This window comes from Lissotriton helveticus, chromosome 5_1 (assembly GCF_964261635.1).
Source record: "Lissotriton helveticus chromosome 5_1, aLisHel1.1, whole genome shotgun sequence".
NCBI classification, from domain to species: Eukaryota; Metazoa; Chordata; class Amphibia; order Caudata; family Salamandridae; genus Lissotriton; species Lissotriton helveticus.
This window is the reverse complement of record NC_136065.1, coordinates 359,358,193-359,381,632: the sequence shown is the minus strand read 5'-3', so window position 1 is coordinate 359,381,632 and position 23,440 is coordinate 359,358,193. Positions and strand designations below refer to the sequence as shown.

Here is a 23,440-nt window from a genome sequence, read left to right as displayed (position 1 = left end):
ATGCTTTTTACTTCTGTTGTTACACTGTATGTCTTATTTAGTCTGTAAGAACTATTTTCTTTATTGAGTTTCTCCTACTGCTGACACACCATGCTTTTCTGAAACATTCAGCCTGCCATGCGTGCTTTCACTGTCTAAGGACACTGGCGGACGAGGTCTCGCATTTACAAGAGTTTGAGCTAATGGCATTGCAAATGACAATACCTTTTATTTATGTGTTAATTATCAAAACAGATAAATAACAGGCATTGTCATTTACAATGCCAATAGCTTAAACTCTCGCAAATGCGAGACCTAATGCATTGCAAATGCTTGTTGTTATTACGATTACAACCCACTTTAGGAACGCTTTAGGCTTCCCTACCTCAGCTAGGACACCACTATCCCACAGCAGTGTATCAGCCTAGAAATTGAGAGGCCTCTCTCCAAACCCTTATGACAGACTGAGTTATGCAGCATATCTTGACAAATATGGTTTCAGTTGACTTCTAAGGGCACTTTATTGCACTCACAGTAGCCTTTGGAGTGTCCTCTGTTGGTAGACTTCGTTGGAGCAATAGATCACGTAAGGCTTGAAGTGGTTCACAGCATGATCCTCCATTATGTCACTGATATCATTAATCAAAGCATTCTCACTGTCTTTGTGCCTCTGCTCCAAGTCATCAAAAAACCTGAAAAGAAGAGTATGAAAAAAATATCAATTAATTGCTTTCCCAATATGTCACCATATAAACAATTAAATCGACTTCAGAAGCGAACAAAAATACTTTTATTCATCCTTGATACTGCACAAAAAGAATGGAAACAAAGATGTATTGAGAATTATTCTCCGGTAATTTAACCAGAATGCATAGGAAGTTTAGCTACTTTCTGAATATTTCCTGGCACACAGATTAACCAAGAAAATATATATTTATGCACACACACACACACACTGTAGGAAGGGGGAGTCTCTAGTTGGCGCAGTGCAGCACTGGCGACAAGCAGGGACTCTCTCTTCCCCGTCAGGGCTGAGGGTTACCTCTAAGAACAACCTCTGCTTACCCTCTAGGTAGTGTGGCGCAAGCAGTCTAGGCTAATCTCTGGGGCACATAGGGTTAAACATTTGCAACATTATACCATCACCACCAACCCACCACACAATGACACCAAACTGTAGTGTAGTAAAAATATATTCTCTTTATATACTTTTAAAAGCAGGCTTGTAACTACAGTTCAGTTAATTTGCAAAATGCGATGTTCCAGTTACTCTCAAATATAAGCCACAGTTCTTGTTAGGTTCTTTACTTGTCTTTCAAAAGAAAGGGGGTTTCAGGCTCTTCAATGTACTTTTCCTGTCCTGCTAACCATCCAGGGTTACCCCGGGCTGTCCGCGGGCCTCTCTGCGCCCCTGGGCTCCTCCACGTAGGAAAAGCGGGCCCGGTCTGCCCACTCTCACGCTTCTGGCAGGAGCGGCGGCCGGGGAGTCAGCGTCCGCCTCTCTCTGCGAGCTGCACGGCTGTGCGCGGCTGGCGGGGGAGAGAGCGGGGGCCCTGGGAGCGCTCCACACGCGGCTCCGAGGGCTGGGCGAGGCAGAGGGCGGTGCGAGCGAGGATGGCAAGGGCTCGCACCGCGGGGCAGGAAACAGTACCTTTTTGTTGAAGCAGCTGGGCGCAGGTCAGCGCGGTGATCCGCGTCGCGGTGTCTTCCCTCCGACGGTGGAGCGAGCGGCGGCTCGGCTCTGGCTCGGGGGTTGGCGTTGCGGCGCGGGCCGGGTCGGGCTGGTGAAGCGCCTCGGGGTTTCCTCACAAAGGGGGGGGCACACGCAGAGGGCAGTGATCCTCAGCGTAAGCCTCTGTCAATCCAGGCGACGCTCAGGCACCCCACGCAGCAGCTGTTTCTCGGACAGCGACGGCGCATTCAGGGGCACAAGACACGACGGGGTGCAAGCAGGCACCGGGCACGGCCTTTCTTCACGTTGCGAGCTGCGGCTCGGGGCCAGTCACGGTGCTCGGATCAGCTGGGCTGGTCTTCACGATGTTTCTGGGCCAGGCAGGCGGCAGTCACGTTGTTTAGAGGGAGGGCAGCTCCCAGAGCGTTGCTGAAGAGCGCGATGGTCACAGCGCGCTCCGCTTTTCCTGGAGGGGCTTGCAGACGGAAAACAGCGTCTCACAGTGGTTCCTCTGTCAGGGGGTAGCGCCCACTGTTCCTGGGGCGCTGGTCAGGGGGCAAGTTCCACAGCAAGCCCTTGGAGATCTTTAGCAGAGTTTGGCACAAAGTTCAATAAAAGCAAAAGTCTCTTGTAGTCTCTTCTTTTCCTCTCCTTTGGCAGCAAGGCACCAGACACAGGCCAGAGTCAGCACTCCTCCTTGTAGTCCTTCCAGGTCCTTCTCTTCGGGCAGAGTTTCTTCTGTAGCGCAAACAGGATCTAATTTACAAGGAGCAGGGCTCCTACTTTTATACCCAGTTTCTTTTGTTCTAGCAAGCCAGGGGGGCCTCTGCATAACTGCTCCAGTCTCTGAGCACTTGTTGTGGGTACTTCTGGCTTCTGCATGCAGTGTGAGGGCAGGCACATCAGCCGCTCCCCAGGGGGCGGAGCCGGCATTGTGAAGACAGGGGCAGCTTGAGCACTTTGTTGACAAGCTTCGGTCCTTCCTGGGCCATGTGCAGGCTGAGTCATCAGTCGCTCCCCAGGAGGGCGGAGCCAGCATTGTGGAGGCAGAGCACAGCCTGATGCATCATTCAGGGGAAACTCCCACCACCCACTAAGGTGTCATCCTGCTATTCACTACCTGTCAACTCCCAGCCCTGTCACTCACACACACCAGACAGTCAGATCCACATCCAAGCAGAGGCGGGCTGAAATGGTTAGGCCAGCAAAGGCTAACTGTCTAAAAGTAGCATTTGCAAACCCAGGATATTAAAATAAACTTTACTAAAAGAAGTATTTTATTATTCTGAGTTCAGGCATACTAAACATTAATTTCTACCATGTTCCCTGAGCCTGCTGGGATCATAGAGTGTAATAATTCCAGCAGCCCATCTGGCCTAGAAGGGAACCGGTAGCCTTACAATAGTGAAAAACGAATTTGGCAGTAATTCACTATTAGAACATGCCACACACATCAGGGCATGTCCTACCTTATACTTACAATGCACCCTGCCCTCAGGCCTACCATAGGGGTGACTAATATGAAGTTAAGGGAAGGTTTAGGGGCTGGCAAGTGTGTGCACTTGCCCAGCCAGCATGACAGTACCAGACTGCACGCAGGTTCTGCAATGGCAGACCCTAGACACATTTTAAGGCTGCTTCTGTGGGTGGCGCAACCAGCGCTGCAGGCCCACTAGCCGCATTGGCATTCACAAGCCCTGGCACTCCTGGTGCACTTTACTGGGGACTAACAGTAAATCCAATGACCAATCATGGAAATCAATTGCATGTACACTTTTCATAGGGAGAGCATATGCACTTTGGCACTGGTCAGCAGTGGCAAAGTGCCCAGAGTCATTAAACCAACAAAAACAGGTCAGAGAGAGTATTGGAGGAAGGCAAAAAGTTTAGGGATGACCCTGCCAAGAGGCCCAGGTCCAACACAACCCCCTTCCAGCTAAAACGCAGGGTAGACCAATCACCACTGTGATGGGCTTCCCTGCTTTGGGCGATAGAACCTGGACCTGGCCCGCAACAGCAGGGGCACATTCCAGTTCTACGCCAATCTGCACCTACTTTAAATCCTCTGTTCATACTCTCAGGGTCCAACAAGCCAATCCCTGGGGCACCCTTCTCTTCCCCTGGGGACACCACCTGTGCAGCCTCTAACCTTAACTTGCTCACAGGTGTGTCCAAACAGACAGACATCAAGTCAAAGCGGCCACTGACAGTAGTCAGAGATGAGACCCAGGCCTCATGCCTCTCAGGGCTCTCAAACCTCTGTGGCATTAGAGAGTGGGGGGCAGTAGCCCCAGGTGCTTGGCACCCTTTGTCCACTCTCCCTCCTGTCATGTCAGGTATGTCATCCTGGCACTGACCCACCAGCCCCAGGTCTGTACCAGGCGGCTGTACCAAAGACTGGGGTGGCCTTTCCCACACCCGGTCCTCCTCCTTGGGGCTCTGTACCCTCCCACCTGGAGTGGTACCCCCTTCCAGAATTGTCAGGGCACCTGTGGCAGGTGACCTGCACAATTCGCCCACCAGTTCAGGGGTGCTATCCTGCAACTGGGGCACCAGGTCAGGGGGGACACCCTGCACCTGGCCCTTAAACCTAGGGTCTAAACCCTCAAGTTGACCCGGGGTCAGAGGCGAGGACTCCCTCCCTCTGCACCCCTTTCCAGAGTACTGCCCACTCCCAACCGGAGTGGTACCCCTAGAAGCGACATGGGCCAGGACACTGATTACAGTGGTCCTGCCCTCCAGGTCAGACAACACCTGACCCTGGCTTCTCAACTCAGGGACCCAACCCCGCAGTTGAACACTTGCCTGGCGCACCAGGACTTCCCGGGGAGCACGCCAGCCCCCCCTGAGGGTGGCACATAGCTCATGTGCTGTGCGACAGTCTGCCTGGCGCAGATCTCCCAAACCCTGTCCCTCTGACAGTGTGGGAAGATCCCCCAGGACAGAAGTGGTGTCCCCCTGGTCATTCACTGGGGACGCAGCCCTGCTGGCTGGCCCCTGACCCACTGGTTCTTCCACTGGGGACTCTTTCCCCCTCTCGCCCCTCTTTCTGGACTTCTGCACCCTCCCAACTGGAGCGGTACTGCCAGACACCAGAACTACTGGAGCTCTGCTTACAGAGCCTCCATGTTCTCTAGCCACTGGGGGATCCCCCTCGGAGGTTGACTCATCTGGACAGCCTAGGCTCCCCACCTGGTGTTCCCTTAAAGAACCATCCAGGCTCTGAGACTGAGGTTGGGCACTACCGGTACAAAACCCATTCTCACTCCTTCCCCTTAAGGACAGGACGTGAGGCCCTACACCCCTCTCACTACTACAGGACCTAGCTGGGCTACTCTGCGCCACTTCCACCACTCTGGGCTGGAAGATACCGGAGCCACTCCCCACAGGATCACACCCCAAGGCCTCTCCAGACCCTCTGGAATCCACCACAAGGTCTGCCTCCAATGTGAGCTCCCTGGGGTCAGAGAACTCACTCTCAAACAGGTGTTGGCATAGCTCTGGAAAACTGGGACTTACAATATGCTCTCCCACAATTGGATTACACAGCCCCCTAGCAGGGTTAACCAAATTATCCTTCACCTCACCATCCAGCGCCTCACACACATACTCCACACCATTCTTCTGAGACTGGCCAGACAGTAGCGAACTGTCTCTGTCACACAACCCACACTCTTCTGGGCGGTCCTTACACTCACCCACCAGGACCTCAACCATGGGGGAATCCCTCCAACCACTAGGACCATGAACTCCTACGCCAGCCACCCTATTCCCTTCAGGGACGCTGCGCACTACTGGAGCTACCTCATGCCCTTGAACCTCCTGGTGTATGTTAACCCCCTCCAAGTCAGGTGCCATACCTCTAGGTGCGCGCGCTATGCTGTCTGCACTAGATACCTGAATGTTGCTGCCACCATCTGAGCTGGACTCCACCTCCAACTCAGCAAAGCTCAATCTCTGAGCTACACATATTTCTTGTTGCTGGGCTGAAGCCCTCCTGGCCTCACGCCCCTCGAGTTCCAAGTCAAGTTTCCTCATTCTTAAGTCATGCGCAAGCTCCATTTTCATTTCTTTCAGGGCTAACTTCCTAGATTCTAGCTCCAGTTGGCAATTCAATTTCAGCTCCGCCAACTTCATTTCATGTATTCTGGCCTCCTTCCTGTCCGTCAACTCCTCTGGCGACAGGGCTCTACCAAAATCCATGATGCTTCCTGCTGATCTAGGCATGACTTCACAACAAATGGGGATTCTCTCAGTAAATCATAAATCCAAAAAGTCCGTGGCTTAGTTACTGGACTGTCATCACCGTGCAATGGTCAGTAGTTAAGGTAAAAACACTGCAAATGTAAATTCGCGATCCTCACCGCTGCGTCCAATGTAGGAAGGGGGAGTCTCTAGTTGGCGCAGTGCAGCACTGGCGACAAGCAGGGACTCTCTCTTCCCCGTCAGGGCTGAGGGTTACCTCTAAGAACAACCTCTGCTTACCCTCTAGGTAGTGTGGCGCAAGCAGTCTAGGCTAATCTCTGGGGCACATAGGGTTAAACATTTGCAACATTATACCATCACCACCAACCCACCACACAATGACACCAAACTGTAGTGTAGTAAAAATATATTCTCTTTATATACTTTTAAAAGCAGGCTTGTAACTACAGTTCAGTTAATTTGCAAAATGCGATGTTCCAGTTACTCTCAAATATAAGCCACAGTTCTTGTTAGGTTCTTTACTTGTCTTTCAAAAGAAAGGGGGTTTCAGGCTCTTCAATGTACTTTTCCTGTCCTGCTAACCATCCAGGGTTACCCCGGGCTGTCCGCGGGCCTCTCTGCGCCCCTGGGCTCCTCCACGTAGGAAAAGCGGGCCCGGTCTGCCCACTCTCACGCTTCTGGCAGGAGCGGCGGCCGGGGAGTCAGCGTCCGCCTCTCTCTGCGAGCTGCACGGCTGTGCGCGGCTGGCGGGGGAGAGAGCGGGGGCCCTGGGAGCGCTCCACACGCGGCTCCGAGGGCTGGGCGAGGCAGAGGGCGGTGCGAGCGAGGATGGCAAGGGCTCGCACCGCGGGGCAGGAAACAGTACCTTTTTGTTGAAGCAGCTGGGCGCAGGTCAGCGCGGTGATCCGCGTCGCGGTGTCTTCCCTCCGACGGTGGAGCGAGCGGCGGCTCGGCTCTGGCTCGGGGGTTGGCGTTGCGGCGCGGGCCGGGTCGGGCTGGTGAAGCGCCTCGGGGTTTCCTCACAAAGGGGGGGGCACACGCAGAGGGCAGTGATCCTCAGCGTAAGCCTCTGTCAATCCAGGCGACGCTCAGGCACCCCACGCAGCAGCTGTTTCTCGGACAGCGACGGCGCATTCAGGGGCACAAGACACGACGGGGTGCAAGCAGGCCCCGGGCACGGCCTTTCTTCACGTTGCGAGCTGCGGCTCGGGGCCAGTCACGGTGCTCGGATCAGCTGGGCTGGTCTTCACGATGTTTCTGGGCCAGGCAGGCGGCAGTCACGTTGTTTAGAGGGAGGGCAGCTCCCAGAGCGTTGCTGAAGAGCGCGATGGTCACAGCGCGCTCCGCTTTTCCTGGAGGGGCTTGCAGACGGAAAACAGCGTCTCACAGTGGTTCCTCTGTCAGGGGGTAGCGCCCACTGTTCCTGGGGCGCTGGTCAGGGGGCAAGTTCCACAGCAAGCCCTTGGAGATCTTTAGCAGAGTTTGGCACAAAGTTCAATAAAAGCAAAAGTCTCTTGTAGTCTCTTCTTTTCCTCTCCTTTGGCAGCAAGGCACCAGACACAGGCCAGAGTCAGCACTCCTCCTTGTAGTCCTTCCAGGTCCTTCTCTTCGGGCAGAGTTTCTTCTGTAGCGCAAACAGGATCTAATTTACAAGGAGCAGGGCTCCTACTTTTATACCCAGTTTCTTTTGTTCTAGCAAGCCAGGGGGGCCTCTGCATAACTGCTCCAGTCTCTGAGCACTTGTTGTGGGTACTTCTGGCTTCTGCATGCAGTGTGAGGGCAGGCACATCAGCCGCTCCCCAGGGGGCGGAGCCGGCATTGTGAAGACAGGGGCAGCTTGAGCACTTTGTTGACAAGCTTCGGTCCTTCCTGGGCCAGGTGCAGGCTGAGTCATCAGTCGCTCCCCAGGAGGGCGGAGCCAGCATTGTGGAGGCAGAGCACAGCCTGATGCATCATTCAGGGGAAACTCCCACCACCCACTAAGGTGTCATCCTGCTATTCACTACCTGTCAACTCCCAGCCCTGTCACTCACACACACCAGACAGTCAGATCCACATCCAAGCAGAGGCGGGCTGAAATGGTTAGGCCAGCAAAGGCTAACTGTCTAAAAGTAGCATTTGCAAACCCAGGATATTAAAATAAACTTTACTAAAAGAAGTATTTTATTATTCTGAGTTCAGGCATACTAAACATTAATTTCTACCATGTTCCCTGAGCCTGCTGGGATCATAGAGTGTAATAATTCCAGCAGCCCATCTGGCCTAGAAGGGAACCGGTAGCCTTACAATAGTGAAAAACGAATTTGGCAGTAATTCACTATTAGAACATGCCACACACATCAGGGCATGTCCTACCTTATACTTACAATGCACCCTGCCCTCAGGCCTACCATAGGGGTGACTAATATGAAGTTAAGGGAAGGTTTAGGGGCTGGCAAGTGTGTGCACTTGCCCAGCCAGCATGACAGTACCAGACTGCACGCAGGTTCTGCAATGGCAGACCCTAGACACATTTTAAGGCTGCTTCTGTGGGTGGCGCAACCAGCGCTGCAGGCCCACTAGCCGCATTGGCATTCACAAGCCCTGGCACTCCTGGTGCACTTTACTGGGGACTAACAGTAAATCCAATGACCAATCATGGAAATCAATTACATGTACACTTTTCATAGGGAGAGCATATGCACTTTGGCACTGGTCAGCAGTGGCAAAGTGCCCAGAGTCATTAAACCAACAAAAACAGGTCAGAGAGAGTATTGGAGGAAGGCAAAAAGTTTAGGGATGACCCTGCCAAGAGGCCCAGGTCCAACACACACACACATATATATTTTTATATATACACACACACACACACATCTGCTGTTCAGCATGCCTGAAAGTCAAGGATCACATGAGGTTGAGCCGACGCACAGTCTCTTTGCTCCCATGTTGAGTTTATTGTCCTGTCCCTCCTAACCCAAAAAAGCGATATAATGTGGGGTGCGGTAGCTGCATCATGGGACTTTTTCAGTGACTTTCAGCCTTGCTGAACAGCGGATGAGCTGCTAGACAACATGGCTAAAAGATGCGCACATTGACAAGGCCAATAGCTTGGGCATTGCCGAGATCTAATGGCTTCGCCAATGCTTGTTTAGTGTAGCCTGGGTCTTGCTGAACATAAGTGATACTGAGAAACAGTTGAGGCTTAAAGTGAAGCGAGGGTGTGGCATAATGGCCAGGGTGGCAGACGGGGGAACAGGGGAGCAAGGTTTGAATCACTGGGTCGGCTGAATAATTTGCGGCTCTGAGCAAATCACTTATGCTTACCCCTGCCTATGACAATGAATGGGTCACTGTGTAATGTAACTGGTGAGCACTTACAGCACTCTAATCAGCTGGTGTTAGCACTATGGCAAGATGGAGGGCGGAATAAGCACTCCAATACCATTGGACCAGGGGTCGAAGGTGCTGTTTGTGTTTTAAACACTTTTTAAGAAATACATTAGTTTATGTACAAACCCAGGCTTTGTAGTGGTATGTGTGCATGTGTACAAGGGAGACGGCCAGAAAACACAAGTACGGCTATGGAGTGCTTGAAAACAGAGAAAAAAATTAGCTACACGAAAGGGAGCAGTGTAAGGAGACATGTACTTTGCCCATGCTCTATGGGAGGACCAAACACAAGAAGAGGGCATGACGCCCGCAAGCCATGACGATGGCATCAAAGAAAATGAGAAGGATGCTGAAGTTTACCAATGGTAAAAGATGGGCGGCCTATAAGCCCACAGATAAAAAAGACACTCTCTTCGAGACAGTGCATGCTTTGTGAGCCAAGACCTAAAAATCTACAGATGTTCTCCGTGAAACATTCCCATCCTACCCCATCCTTCACTACCACAACTCAATGCCCTCAACTTCTTCAAAGAAACTTGTAGTGTGGCAAACTATGTAATACACAATTTCCCAAGACATTTATTGTTTAAGAGTAAATAAAATGATATGCTTCCAAAAACAAAAACAGTTGATAGACAGAATCCAGAACAATGTCATACATTCACCCCAGTGCAGAGATCTGGGCCTAAATCCATCGTTTTTTTTGCTCACCAAGCCACCCCAGTTCAGACATGGCCATATGCAAATCAGCCTTGACCCTGTGCCTCATGGGAACAGTCAAGCCATGTCTTTCCTGGACCGGAATCAAGCATCCTAGGACTCGTTTCTGGCTATCAGCTGTCATCAGCCAGGATAGCTTGACTCCAGTGGCGTGGAGAGCATGGGACTCACGTCTGAGCATCCCCATCCCACTCGGGGTGACAAATGCAAAAACAACAGTTGATGGACAGAATGCAGAACAATGTCATACATTCCCAGTACAGAGGACTGGGCCTAAATCCATCGCTTTTTTGCTCACCAAGCCATCCCAGTTCAGACATGGCCATACGCAAATCAACCTTGACCCTGTGCCTCATGTAAAGTCCACATTTGTAAAGCGCACAATCACCCGTAAGGGTCTCTAGGCGCGGGGGGCCGTCGGGAAGATAAAGTGAGCTATTGCCCAGAGTCACATGGTGCTGGGCTAACCTGCCGCCGGAGCCGGGGATCGAACCGTGGTCCCCAGATTCCAGCGTCAGTCGCCCTGGCCGCGGCGCCACACCTCTCCCCTACATGGGAACAGTCCAGCCCGAACTGCCAAGCCATGTCTTCCCTGGACCGGAATCAAGCATCCTATGGCCATGTCTGAACTGGGTGGCAGAGTGAGCTAAAGAATGGTGATGGATTCAACCCAGATCAGTTGACTGGGGGTGAGTGTTTGATTTGCTCAAACGCTCCGTCCATCATCCCCTTTTGTAATGCTTACAAAAACAGCATGGAACTAATTCACATAGGAGGTTCAGCAGTAAATTTGGGACTAAAATGCCTACATTTCCTCCTGCCAGGAATTCACATATAATTCTCCAATGTCCCTGGGCATTTGACGTTGTCTGATGATAAATCATGAAGTACACTTGACAAAAAACAATATTTGTATTGTATTGAAATTTTTTTTTGTTATGATGTCGCTAGGATGTGTCTTGTTTACTTTATGAATATCATTTTTTGTTTTGTATGAAATGTATATATATATGGTTAGTAAGTTAGATATGTCAGTGTATTTGTTTATTTCTGCATAAATACACGTATGAAATTCTTTCTAAAATAAAAAGTAAATGGTACAAATTAAGGTACCGGATCAACCTAAATTAAATAATGGTGTGGTCTACATCTGAATAATCATGGTTTACTAAATAAGAAGGGTGCAGGCATTTGTGTTGTTGTATTGATTTATGAATGGTCCAGCCCGCCCCTGTCCCGCTTCGGACCTAACTCCTTTTGGTACTAAAGGAATTCACAAAAGGCATACTGGCAGGAGTAAATGATTTGACTGCTGTAGATCTCTTCAGTAAATCTCTTCCAAGTGGTTGAAAGCGGGCATAACAAGGTGTTGTTTGCCTTGTAAGACAGGGAATGCCAGCAAATGTGTACATTTATGGGCATTCACAAACTCCTATCTGACCCTTTCCCACCCGGGAAATGGTTGGCAATTTGCCTTTCCACGTCATGAAGGAACGAATCTCACCCAGATTCCGAGGAAAAAAGGGAACGGATCACCGTCAGGTTCAGGGAAAATGTTTTCCCCACAGTTGAAAAAAAAAAAGCATTTATTATGTAGCACTATATACAAGCAGAAAAGTGCATCTCTCCAGGCATACTATTGGCAATGTTGGTGAATATTAAAAAGTAGTAACTCCACACCCCTATGTAGGTGTATTTTACAGAAGCAAATTTGCTCCTTTTTTGTGAATTGGACTCCACTTGCCAGACTATTTTTTCCCACTTCTTTTTTTTAATTTTCTTTACCAATTTTGAAATTGGGATGGATTTCTCTATGGAACATGTAGAGAAACCTTATTTATTGTAGTACTTTCACAACAATACAAAATATTGAACATCACAGTGTCAGCGATAGCAAATCTGTAGCTGTGGGTGAGTTGCTACTTACACAAGAAACTGATTTTTTGATTTGCTAATAACCTGTTGCTGCTTGACAGCATCGGCACAAAGTACAAAATCTGTTACATACTTGGAACATTTCTCATTTTAAGTGCCAAATAATAATATTCTACTGTCTGCTACATCAAACACAGCAGACAGAAATTACACCAAAATTGGCAGGAAGACAGAACTTTAGTCAGAATATGTTCTAATTTAATTAGAAAAGAGTTCTGAGCAAGCTTTTGGAGTGGTAATTTTCTGCAAATTTACGGATTAGTCATAAACACAAATGCGAGGCCGTCAATGGATTGAAAAGGTCTAAAATGTTGAAAAATAGGGGAATCTGCTTAGACAAGACAGAATTATTTCCAATGGATCAAACCTGACACTTTCAAACCACCTTTTGTGTGAACACCACTGATGGCCTCTGACTGACCTACCTAACTGAGACGTGGATGGGCATTAATTGTACCCTAGATGTTTATGTGCTTCTCCCAATGAGTTATATCATCATACAGGTGGGTATGCAGGGTGGAATGGGCATGAGGGTTTCAGTAGTTCTTAAGTGGCCATTGACTCTTTTTGCGTTCCCACAGTTTCCTGCTACAATAATGTACAATTCTGAGCTCTGCAGAAAAGTACCAACTGACCTATAAAATTATGATGGGAACTTACATGTTGTCTGGCACCCTACATTTTTATCTACGTTCTCAAGTGTCATAGGTTGGTACTTTTCCCCTTGTTTTGGGCCACGGTCAAAAGTAATATTATCCCATCCATATATACCATTTGAGGCAATCTAACAATCTCTTCGATAAAGCCAGTGCAACAGGAAAATCTAAATAAATGGGTTATTTTCAAACACGTTGTAACTTTTTCAAACATTTTACTTCTAAGATTTAGGTGTGTCTCACTGAAACTGATATTTAAACTAGTACTTATTGACTTCAAGGTATATTCAGATGCACTGAATAAAACCATGTTGTATTTACTACTTCCTTTCATGTCTAGTCGTAAATTTGTGGCTTCAGCGGATTTTAACCAGTAGTATAACAACCGGTCTGACAATGCCGCCTGTTGCTCATTCACAGGCTTAACACATCTCTCTCCTGCACCAACTCAAGCAGACTGTTGCAATAGCACACAATACAGTCTGAGAAACGGCACACATTATCCTGTAACTACATAAATCACTCTACAATAACTTTTTGATATAACCTGTCTGCTGCACCCAAGCGCCCAGAGCTTATTTTAGGGGAACATTTGGCACCTTTTGACACACGAGCATATTTCTCCCCAGTTTAAACAGCAATCTGGTTAACATCTCCTTTTCTAATGATCCTAACTCCCTTGTCAAATACTAGGCAATCCCTCTGGAGTCTGAGGCAACATTAAATGAATTAATCTCACTCCCTCCACATTGTAGAGGGTGTTGCTCCTTGAACTTTTAGCTTTCTTTGTTCACTTTGTCAATTGATTCTTACTACAAGATTGTTTTCGGATTTCTTATGCTTGGTTGGTTGGGAGGGGGGGTTAAGGGGGTTGGGGAGGGGATCCTCAGGTAAAAAAATAGAAATATGTAATTTGACCCAATCTGCCGTGAAAGTTTTCAGCCGCATTTTAATACATCTCTACTGAAGTTTATTCTGGAGCAGGAAGATAAGGTTCAACTCCAGGTCGTTTTCATTGTTCGTTAGGTGGAAGTATGACTACATACCAAACAGATGTACAGAAACACGGCTTACATAAGAACAGATCATTTTACAGGAGGGTTTGGAAGCAATATTAATAGTTTTAGATCAAGGCCGCTATTGACTCCTGTGTAAACTGCTTCCTATAATCTACAGTCACAGAGGTGTTGGAGGTTTTGGAGGTGGGTGATGTCTGGTCATCTTCATTAGTAAATATGAAATAGCTTAAAGTTTGTATTGTCTGAATTTCTCTCTATTTCAACTCAGGCAAATGCTCCTGTTCCATTCTATTGTCCGCACTCTTAACATATTGAACAGCCTATTTACCATATTTAACTGATTGATGGGGTATCCTTTAATGAATGAGCAATAACGGATTGACTCTCAACAAGTCCAAATCTGAGCTTATGCTCCTTGGGTCAGTAAAGCAATTTAATAACATAAACCCTCAACACCTGAATGCAACTCATGACACGGTCTCAAGAAGAGAACCATGTGAATTCTATGGTGGTCTCTTCCAACTATCGTATTGAGATGCTGCAGAGAATTTGTCCACTGTTGGCTGAGATGCACGAGGCCACCGCTGGTAAAGACTGTTGGATCACAAATGGACCACTGAATCATACAGTTCTTTGGCTCCCCTACAAAATACGATGCGCTTTAGATGGTTGCAGTCGTCAGTGTTTGTAGACCACAACTTTATCATCAACGAAAAAGGGCAGTCTTTCTGTGGGCGCTAGAGTGAAAGGAGAGAGCCATGCTCTTACCTACATGACTGTTTGGGAATTAACCTGATTACCTTTACATGCAGTGAAGCATGAGCCCCGCCATTCCAGGCCCGCAAAGGAATCTTCAGACGGCCCGCAATATACCATGAGTGCTAGAAGGCAATAGATCCTTCGCATTCCACCCAAGCTGTCTTTGGTAGTTGTTCTGGAGCCTATAATTGTGTGGCTATTCTTTTTCAGTCTGTGTTTTCACCTGCCACGCATCTGTTGCCTACATTATGCTCATTTCCCAGTCACTTTTGGAAGGAGAGTACCGGAAGCCTTCTCAGCTGCAGCTACGAGTTCTTCTTTTTCTTGTTGGTGGGTCTCGCTGCCGTTTTTGCAGTAGATCAACGAGACCCGCCTGTTGCACGAGCCCAGGCTCATTTTTCTGTATTAAAGAACTAGGGAGATTGTGCCAGCCTATGCTCCACTTACGGCAAATATCACACATTCCCAAAAAACACACACTATCTCCTGCTGTTCCTTGGGCTCAGTGGCCAGGTTCACGCCCTTGATAGAAGGTAACAACAAGCATAATGGGGTTTGAAACACAGCGCGTATGAAAAGGCGAATGGGATCACTCATAGCCAGGGTGGTCTTCACTATACCAAAACTCAATAAAGAACAGGAAATATTACAATTCCCTCTCAGTTCCTCTTGTGACAGTAGTCACTCACCTGAGGCAAGTTTAGGTAAACCTGCTGTGAAAAGGACATTCCTAAACATGTATTAACAAAAAATAATCTGACTGAATACAGGTGGGTTACAAACAGGTCTCGACTTTTATTTTCTTGGAAAGAATAAACCTCTTCCTACTTTAGAGGTGCTAAAGTGAAGCATTATTATGACACAACTCCTTAAAAAAACAACATAAAAAAACACCTAACTTGCACGTAAATAATGCATTATTACCGATGTAGGTTTCCCAAGACCTTTTTAAAGAACAGCATGAAGGTAGCGAGTAGTTCTTTATAAATGACAAGGCTCAGGGCTACTGGCAGCAAGGCCTCCTGAACCTCAGGTGTTCTTTCTGTGCTCTCACGTGCACTGGTGCCTGTGGTGTCATGTTCTCCAGGAGTCTTGACTGAAGGCGATACTGAGCAGGAGCTGAACAAGCACAGGCAGCCAGCCAGCAGCTCACCACCCGCAGTGCAAGAAAGTCGAGGTCATGTGACACAAACGAAGATCTGCACTGAAATGTTATAGATGGTGTGTCTGGAGCACTCACCACTAAAGGCCTTATTAGGGGGTGTAGTATCTGAAAACAAGGCCCCATCCCTGTCTGCACCCTCCACCCCGGCGGATTCAGTGATATCCGGGATATTGGTAACTTCGGGCTGGGGCAAAGGGTATTGTGTGTCGAACTCGGAGGGTCTCATGAAAAATTACCATGGGAGGGAATCGATAATTCCAATGCAGATTCCCCTGGTTATTTTTTATTCCACACTTGCTATTAGATCCGGAGATTCCACGTGCTTTTAATAGTTGAAGCCTCTGAGTGAAATAAATGCAGTCCGCAGGGTTTCCACTGACCATATAATGCTCATGGGGTAGGGTACTTGTGTTACTGGCCTAACTGGAATTTGGAAGGCACACATGATCGTGGCCCGAGGATTGAAATTGTATTTATATAGTGCTTACTACCCGTGACGAAGCCTTGAAGAGCTTTTCTGACAAGTACACCACTACTCCACAACCCAAAGTGGATTAGTATAGGGAAATCTAAGATGTTAATTCGCGTGGTGGACATGCGAGTATGTTAGTTGGATTGAATAGGATAAAGAAGGGATATACAGCCTGATTCATCATTCTCCCGTTTTGCGAGCCCCTAATAGCGATTCATAACGAATCGCTATTAAGGACTTGCAAAACGGGATTCATGTAGGAATTGCAATAAATATATTGCGATTCCTACATGTTCCTTATTTGCGATTAGCTAATTGCTAATCGCTAATAAGGAATAACTCCCCATGCATTCCTATGGGCCTACAGGCCCATAGGAATGCATGGGGAGTTATTCCTTATTTGCGATTAGCAATTAGCTAATCGCAAATAAGGATGCAATTTCAAGGGTGCAGGGGTGTCCAAAGGACACCCTGTAGCACCCCTGAAATGTAATCTACATTGGTGTTGCGCACACACATGTCCAAAGGACATGTGTGTGTGTAACATGCAACTTAGAAAAATGCATTTAAATGCATTTTTCTAAGTTTTTGCTATTTACCGAGAGGTCTGACCTCTTGGTAAATAGCGGCCCAAAATTGCAATTTCGCAATTTTAAAATGCTTTATGAATTGCATTTAAGGAATCGCAAATGTGCGAATTCTTAAATAGCGATTTTTGCATTTGGGATGATGAATCCCAAATGCAAAAATTGCACTCGCAAAAGGCAAGATTCCGAGAATCTTGCCCTTTGCGAGTGCAATTTAGCTTGATGAATCAGGCGGATAGGAAGGAAGAATCTATTAAGTGTTATTTTGGAGATCCATAGTAGTAAAATGAGGTTTGGGATGAGTCAAAAGAGAGATAGGAGGGAAGAGTCTATAAAGGGTTATTAGGGAGCTCGTAGTAGTACAATGAGGTTTGGGAAAAGTCAGAGAGTGGAGGTAGAGGATATATTGAAAGAGGGGTCAGATGGGACAATAGTAAATTGGAGAGCGTTGAAGGTTTTTGTTATTTATTTGCTTCCACCGCTGGCAAAAATATCAAAGACTAACCCGAAATCACTACCCACAGCCATGAACACCAGTCTGTAAATACACAAAACAGCAAAAACAGATTCAATCTCACGAAGCAGAAGGAAAGACGATAAGTTTACCCGTCCACAGTAATCAAGAGAGGGCAAGCATAGTCTAGAGGTTTAAGGACAGAAGACTTGCCAAAGTCAGCCTTCTAAGATACAGCATTTATTCTAGCTAAAAGTTTTATATGCTGCTGCTGCTGCTCCAAGTAAAGTATTAAGGCTTGTTTACGTAAACTCAAATGAACTTACAACGGATAACAGACAGTGTATACTGGAAAATGTCAGGTAATTAACTACATCTCAAACCTCTTTTGCATATGAGCAGTAAATCTGAGTCGTTAAGCAAGTAGGTGTCTTACTAAATTGGAATGGGAAAGAGACACAATGTAGATCATCAAGTGTGAAATGTAAAGGCGCCCCAGAAACAAAGCATACTACTCGTTGGCCCTGCCCATCACATGAGTTAAGAATCCTACTTTTCTCGTTTGGAAAGTATGTTTTGTCGAATGGTTCCGACTAGTATTTACTCTGGCAAACCTGGTCTTGCTTCTCAGTACAAGAAAGTTCATATGAATTTCAGATTTGAGAAAAAGTGGCATAAGAGCAAAAGAGCAGAGGGAGCTAGAGTCCACATACCACATTCACAGAAACAGGTAAGTGACAGGGCAATTCTATATTCTTACTGACCACTCCTCCTGTCAGCAACACGCCCCTACCTCTCTCTATCATATCTCTTTCTATTTAAAGAGTAAGAAGGTACTGATAAGCTTGTAAGTTCACGGCTCTCTTAAGTGACATTGGCGGTCAGATGAACCTCACTGTAAATGCAGCTTCTCTTCTCCTTAAGTTAGGTTTCCAGGGCAGATGAGCTTAAGGAAAGGTACAGAAAAGAGTCCCAGGGTTCCTAGATGGAAGTGTACCACTGTCCTTGCGATTTAACTCGTGGATCAGTCTTTTAAACCTTCTCCATCAACAACCTTTCCTTCAAACAACATGGTTGCAATTCTGTTCTCCATTCACAGTGCCCAGGAAGGGGTGGGCCGGTATTCTCTTGCAGGAAGACAGCAAATGCCGTACATTACATACCGGTACAAAAGGGGGTGGTGATGGACGGAGCATCTGAACCAATCAAACACTCACACCCAGTCAACAGATCTAGGTTTGATCCATCACCGTTCTTTAGCCCACTCTGCCACCCCAGTTCAGACACCCCCTTTTGTACATTACATACGGCATGTAATCTTCATTACTCCAAGGCTTGGGATGGGAGAGGTGTGACGGCGTGGCCAGAGCGACCGACGCTGGAATCTGGGGATCACGGTTCGATCCCCAGTGCCGGCAGCAGATTAGCCCAGCACCATGTGACTCCGGGCAATAGCTTGCTTAATTTTCCCGACGGCCCCCAGCGCCTGGAGACCCTTAAGGGTGATTGTTCGCACTTTACAAATGTGGATTATTATTATTATTATTATTATTATAAGGCCTGGCCTCATTTTTCGCAGTTCTTATACGATGAGGTTTCGCTCAATCAACAAACAGAAGGTACCTGTCCTCCACATGCAATAAATAACAAGGAGACTCTGCAGCTGATAGGCTGGGGAAAAGAGTCCACAGTCACTTCTCAACCATAAATCACTGTCTCCTTCTTCACTCAAGCAGTGCCTGACAGACACACACAAACACACATTCATACGCACCCTCCCCCACCTCCAACCACAACAGTTTGCTGGGCAAAGCCATGACAACCACCCAGAATTGTATTAAACAATTTGGTACAGCCCACAAGTCTCACTCATCAAAAAACACTAACCCACAACACACTGAAGTTCACACATTCATCTGATGTATAAACACTGCAACTCACACCACTGACAGTACATTTCACTAGCTCAATGAGACTCCAGTCTGCGATAAAAACCTCAGAAGCATTGAAAAAAGTGCACTTGGCTGGGACAACCGAAAGCGCTGTACTGCATTTCCACAGTCAGATTGTGCGCTATGCAAATGCCAACATAATACATGAATTGTAGACTATCTGAGAGGCAGAAGTAGTGCAAGCATTTTTCAGCATTCTAGGCTAAATATAATTTTGCGAAGGATATAATAGTGCTCCACAACAGACTACTTTGCCGGCCTGTCCGTTAGGAAAATAGGTATTTTCCAGTCATTTTCTTGAAGTCTGGTACCAGCTAGTGGTGGCATCCTAAGGCTGCTATTTTGCTTACTTGACTTATTGAACACTGTCCTTGCTGGACAGATCTATTGTGTGGCTTGTGCTACAGTAGGTTCATGGATTGTTATGGTTTGTACATGGTCATCCAAGGATGACCATGTCTTGATAACATTTCTTGATAAGTTTTCTTATGGTGACTTTGACTATGGTGCTTCGGGGCAGGATCTTGCTAACTGGGAGCCTGTTTGACTTCTGTTATTGAAAACTATTCAATCAATTAAGATCTTAATATGCACAGAGTTTGAGGGACAAGAACAACTATTGAAAATTCATGGGAGGTCCTTTTCCCCCACCTTACATGGTCTCAGCTGTCATGGAGTCTTAGATTTTATTTTGAGTTTCACCTACATGGCGCGTGCGCCGTGCTTGTGAAATCTATTAATATTTATCTTAAAAGGGGCTTACATTGGTTCCTGTGCTTGCTTCCTTTTTTAAAGTACTCTGATTCTTCATCACTACAGTATCTACAATAGCACTCATTAAGAGACCGTCGAGCAGGTAGGCAGCGAAATTCTGTTACTCCAACAGGCATTACTGCAAATTCAGGTTGAAACAGGAATAGTAATGAGAAACAATGTTACAACATGTTTTCTCCACAGCCAGCAACAGCATCTTGCTGGTGCCAAAGGTACAGATCTCCCACCAACTAGAGTGGTGTTGCTGGAATTCTTAATTTCGTATACAAAAGAGGGGTTTGGCTTATTCACAGTAAGGCCAAGCCTATAATAACAAAAACAACTATGTTTGCCAGTACTGAGACGTATTTGTTGTTTATGATAATCAGAAGAACAGAAATAAAACACGTTCTTCGAATTGATTGTTTCTTGATTTAATCTGTTTATTTTTTGATGCAAACTTGTTCTCAATTATTTGAACTGCAACTTTTTGTTTTTTTTTAACATTGAAAATTAAATGCACAGGAGAAAGAAAGGAAAAACAATCCTATTTGTGTTATTTACATTCATTTGGGGTGCAACATTGGGTGTGAATTCGTAACATTTCAATCATACTCAGGCATACTTTGTGAAGACAATGTGGTGAAGACAAGGGGGTGGGAGGGAAAAAACTTGAATTTAAATTGGTAATACAATGAAAACCTCAGATTTAAGTATATCAACGGTTAATAGCCTTTAAATATATTTACAAAATGGATCATTGGCTGCTTTGAACTGGCCATCTGAACTGTATAATATTTTGTACAATCTATTCTCATTTTTTATATACAGATTGGCCTAATGCGGAATGGAAGGACTTGACTTAGTATTGTCTAAGTGAACTGGTGCCCTTAAGCTCGACAGAACGGGGGCGGTGCGCTCTTACCTATACTGGTCACATCCTGTGGTTTAGTTATTGGATGGACTTTGTTCTTACTTGAGTATTCTGGTGTCCAACCTCGAGTTAATGTGCTTTGTTAGCATCCAAACAAAGCACATTAACTCGAGGTTGGACACCAGAATACTCAAGTAAGAACAAAGTCCATCCAATAACTAAACCACTGCACACACTCCTCAGCCATATCTGTCCAGAGTTACTCATTCCATCCTGTATGATTTCTTTCACAGCATGTTTGGTGTTAATGCACGACAAAGGATGTGACCAGTATAGGTAAGAGCGCACCGCCCCCGTTCTGTCGAGCTTAAGGGCACCAGTTCACTTAGACAATACTAAGTCAAGTCCTTCCATTATGTCTTACAGAACCGAAATAGAGGTCCTGAGGAGAGTTCCTCCCCCCCAAGGAACTCGAAACGCGTCGACCATACCGCATTAGGCCAATCTGTATATAAAAAATGAGAATAGATTGTACAAAATATTATACAGTTCAGATGGCCAGTTCAAAGCAGCCAATGATCCATTTTGTAAATATATTTAAAGGCTATTAACCGTTGATATACTTAAATCTGAGGTTTTCATTGTATTACCAATTTAAATTCAAGTTTTTTCCCTCCCACCCCCTTGTCTTCACCACATTGTCTTCACAAAGTACGCCTGAGTATGATTGAAATGTTACGAATTCACACCCAATGTTGCACCCCAAATGAATGTAAATAACACAAATAGGATTGTTTTTCCTTTCTTTCTCCTGTGCATTTAATTTTCAATGTTCAAAAAAAAGAAAAAGTTGCAGTTCAAATAATTGAGAACAAGTTTGCATCAAAAAATAAACAGATTAAATCAAGAAACAATCAATTCGAAGAACGTGTTTTATTTCTGTTCTTCTGATTATCATAAACAACAAATACGTCTCAGTACTGGCAAACATAGTTGTTTTTTTTATTTTTTATTTTTTGTTTTTGGAATTCTTAATTTGGCAACATCAAATACTTCTGAATTTTAAAAACATGCTCAATGTGCAGAAATCCAGTTCCGGCACAAGTAGCCCAACCCTCTCTAAATGAGAACCATGAACAATGTATCCACTACCTTACTACTAGACGTGCCACTGAAAGCTCCATCCAGGTGCCTGGCTCTTGCTCAGCTACAAGGCCTCTTGAAACTTCAAGCCCAAAACAACCCGAGCTTTCTCTGATGGTGATGTTGCCTAGGTGCCACAGCTGCCCACCATGCAACATGGGTAATGCTTAATCTGTAAAATAAAAAGTGCTGGCACCCAAACTTTTGCTCAGAAGCCCATAGCCAGTGCTGAGGAAGGTCATGGTGCCGGATACCCAGGCTGCGTAGTCTTGATGCCCCCTAATGCATCTTTACTCCTTCACCAGACACTCCCTGCCCCTCAAATTCACTCCTGCGTATTCCTTTTCATCCCTGCTTTCTCCCTTTGTCACTCTTTTTCCATCTTTCGATCTCCCCTACTTTCCCCCTTATGTGTTGTCCATCCTCTTGTATAATAATATATGCTGGTGCCGAAAATTAAGTGCCGGTGTGCTGTACCTGCACACACCAGCTCAAATTAAGCACCAAACATGGGCAACCAGGTTTGCATTCCGGCCTTGACTCAGCATCTACTGACTCCCAGCAAACCTCCTTATGCCGAAAAAACAATTGAGTAATCTGTTGTGAAGCATTATTATGCCATTGGGAATAGTTCACACTACGTAAAACCGCCAAATTAAAATGTGGATTCTGCCTGTCATCCACGCTCTGTTATGCACCTAGAAATTAGGACAAAGCATTAACCTTTTGATGTCAGAAAGAAATGCCCATCTAGTGGCTCAATTGTGTGAAACTTGATAATTTGGGATCAACCCAATCTTCCTTGAATTGTGTGATGTCAGGCAAATACTTTATCTCACCGAGCCTTATTTTTGCTCATTATCACATGAAGACACTTCAAATATGTGAGCTCGGGATGTGTGCCATACAAAAACCTCGTTTTTTTATTTAATACACACACCTGTGTTAAAGAAGCTACACTGGCTTACTGTGAAACAAAGGACAGAATTCAAAGTATGCCATATAGTTTTTGATTTGACTTGACATTTCTAAAGTACGTGAATGCCCATGGGTGCCTTGCAGCTGGCAATTCTGGTTACACACCTAAAAACCACAATGAGGGAACAACTGGAAACTATAAGGACAGCGGGAACAATCAAGATTTTAGGTGTTTCCGAAAGCTAAGTAAATTAGGCTGACATTTGAGGTGCATGGGCAGTCTGTTCCAGAGTTGGCAGGTGAAATAAACAAAGCTTCGGCCGCCTCATGAGGCCTTCTGAATTCTTGGAACAATTACAGAACTAGAGGTGGCAGATCAGATCGCAGAAATCGTTTTTGGAGAATACCACCTGAATTTTATTTTGGGATACTCTGGTTCATTTCCATGCAATGATTTGTGTGCCAGACATATAGCCTTAAAAGCAACTCTTTTCTTAACAGAGAGCCGGTGAAGCTCCGCCAGGGCTGCCGAAGCAGACTTAAATTTTGGAATTTTCTTGAGAAGTCGACCAACTGCATTCTGCAGCATCTGGAGCTTATTTAGTGACCGCTGTTTAGTATCCAAATACAGGACATTACAGTAATCAAGCCTAGATAAGACTAAAACAGTGACAATTGATTTTTGCAGATAACGCAGAATAAAGATCATCCCCTTCCTCAACTTTCTTAACATAAAGAAGCAAGACGAGGTCAATTTGTTAATTTGATCCCCAAATGACAGCTCAGCATCAAAAACTACCTCTAGAT

The 23,440-nt window shown here is 46.1% G+C and overlaps 1 protein-coding gene across 2 annotated transcripts in view; it reads right to left on the bottom strand.

The window, feature by feature from the left end:
• The window catches only part of LOC144754550 (rho guanine nucleotide exchange factor 16-like), a 292,302-nt gene that overhangs the window by 60,999 nt on the left and 207,863 nt on the right, over positions 1-23,440 (bottom strand). For both annotated transcript variants that reach the window (XM_078642482.1, XM_078642481.1), the window contains exon 7: positions 513-671. In XM_078642482.1, the coding sequence (XP_078498608.1) occupies positions 513-671 (159 nt within the window). The remainder of the gene's footprint in view (positions 1-512; positions 672-23,440) is intronic.